At 31.1% G+C, this 1,003-nt stretch overlaps 1 protein-coding gene across 1 annotated transcript; it reads right to left on the reverse strand.

Moving 5' to 3' along the window:
- Nucleotides 1-1,003, reverse strand: PVX_158260 (variable surface protein Vir12, truncated, putative; the record flags this gene model as incomplete). Its single annotated transcript, XM_001612312.1, has 2 exons — nucleotides 1-838; nucleotides 980-1,003. Coding segments are annotated over 2 exons (862 nt in total), but the record flags the coding sequence as incomplete, so codon positions are not given.

Raw genomic sequence — 1,003 nt, forward strand, 5'->3', positions numbered from 1 at the left:
TTACGGATTCATCAGGACGTGCAGGTTCTGCCGGACCCTTAGATCCTTGATCTTTGGCACCTGCACCTTTTGGAGGTTGGAGTTCAGGACCCTTTGGCAAATTTTCAGTTCTTCCACCAGTACTACGCATCGCCAAAAATGCCTTAAGTTCCGGGGGCATATCATCAGCTGATGGTCCTCTATTACTATCTAATGTTTGTCCTTTATATTTTTTTAACGTTGTTAGAAGATCATTTGGATCATAGGCCTTGCTGTCTTGTTCAAAATATTCATCACAATTATACTCCATGAAATCAATAGGATCAGTGCAATCTTCTCCATATTCATCATATAAGCTTTTAATATAAGTAATATATTTATTATATAGGTCGTATTTAGCCTTTGAATGGACATTACTCTTAATAGACTGAAAGTCTTTAAAATAGTCATACAAAATTTTTTTTTCTAAGTTTTCTTTCAAATCTTGGAAATTCTTGTTATGAAAATAATATTGACAACTATAATTACTATTCTTTTTACTAACGCCATCCCGCACATTCAAAAAATCTGTTATAACACTTTTTACATGATTAGGATCCTTATTATCTCCAAGAAATTTCCACATTTGATCATATGTCCAGTATTTGTATAGTCGACAAGTATTTTTTTTTTTGTCCTCTTCCTTTATGTCATATACATATTGTAAATTTGCGGCTACTTTATTACAAAGTTCTTTCGTAATCTTAGTATTAGTGATCTTTAATGAATCGCAGACATTAAGGATTTTACTACTATCGCTTACATTTTTTTCAAATTCTTCATAATTTTTATTTAAATGGGAATCCTTTGAAAGACGATCCTGCAAAGTAAAAAGAAAAAGAAATTATTTCATTACTTAAGTGCTCATTTTAAGTGAAGAACATTTAACTCCAATTTACTTGATTTGGACGTTCAAGTAATAATATATTAAAAACGCTTTTAATAAAATGTGAAATTTTACCCATTCTGCCCTAGTTAAGGTATC

The sequence above is a fragment of the Plasmodium vivax genome, genomic scaffold (genome assembly GCF_000002415.2).
Source record: "Plasmodium vivax scf_4441 genomic scaffold, whole genome shotgun sequence".
NCBI lineage: Eukaryota > Apicomplexa > Aconoidasida > Haemosporida > Plasmodiidae > Plasmodium > Plasmodium vivax.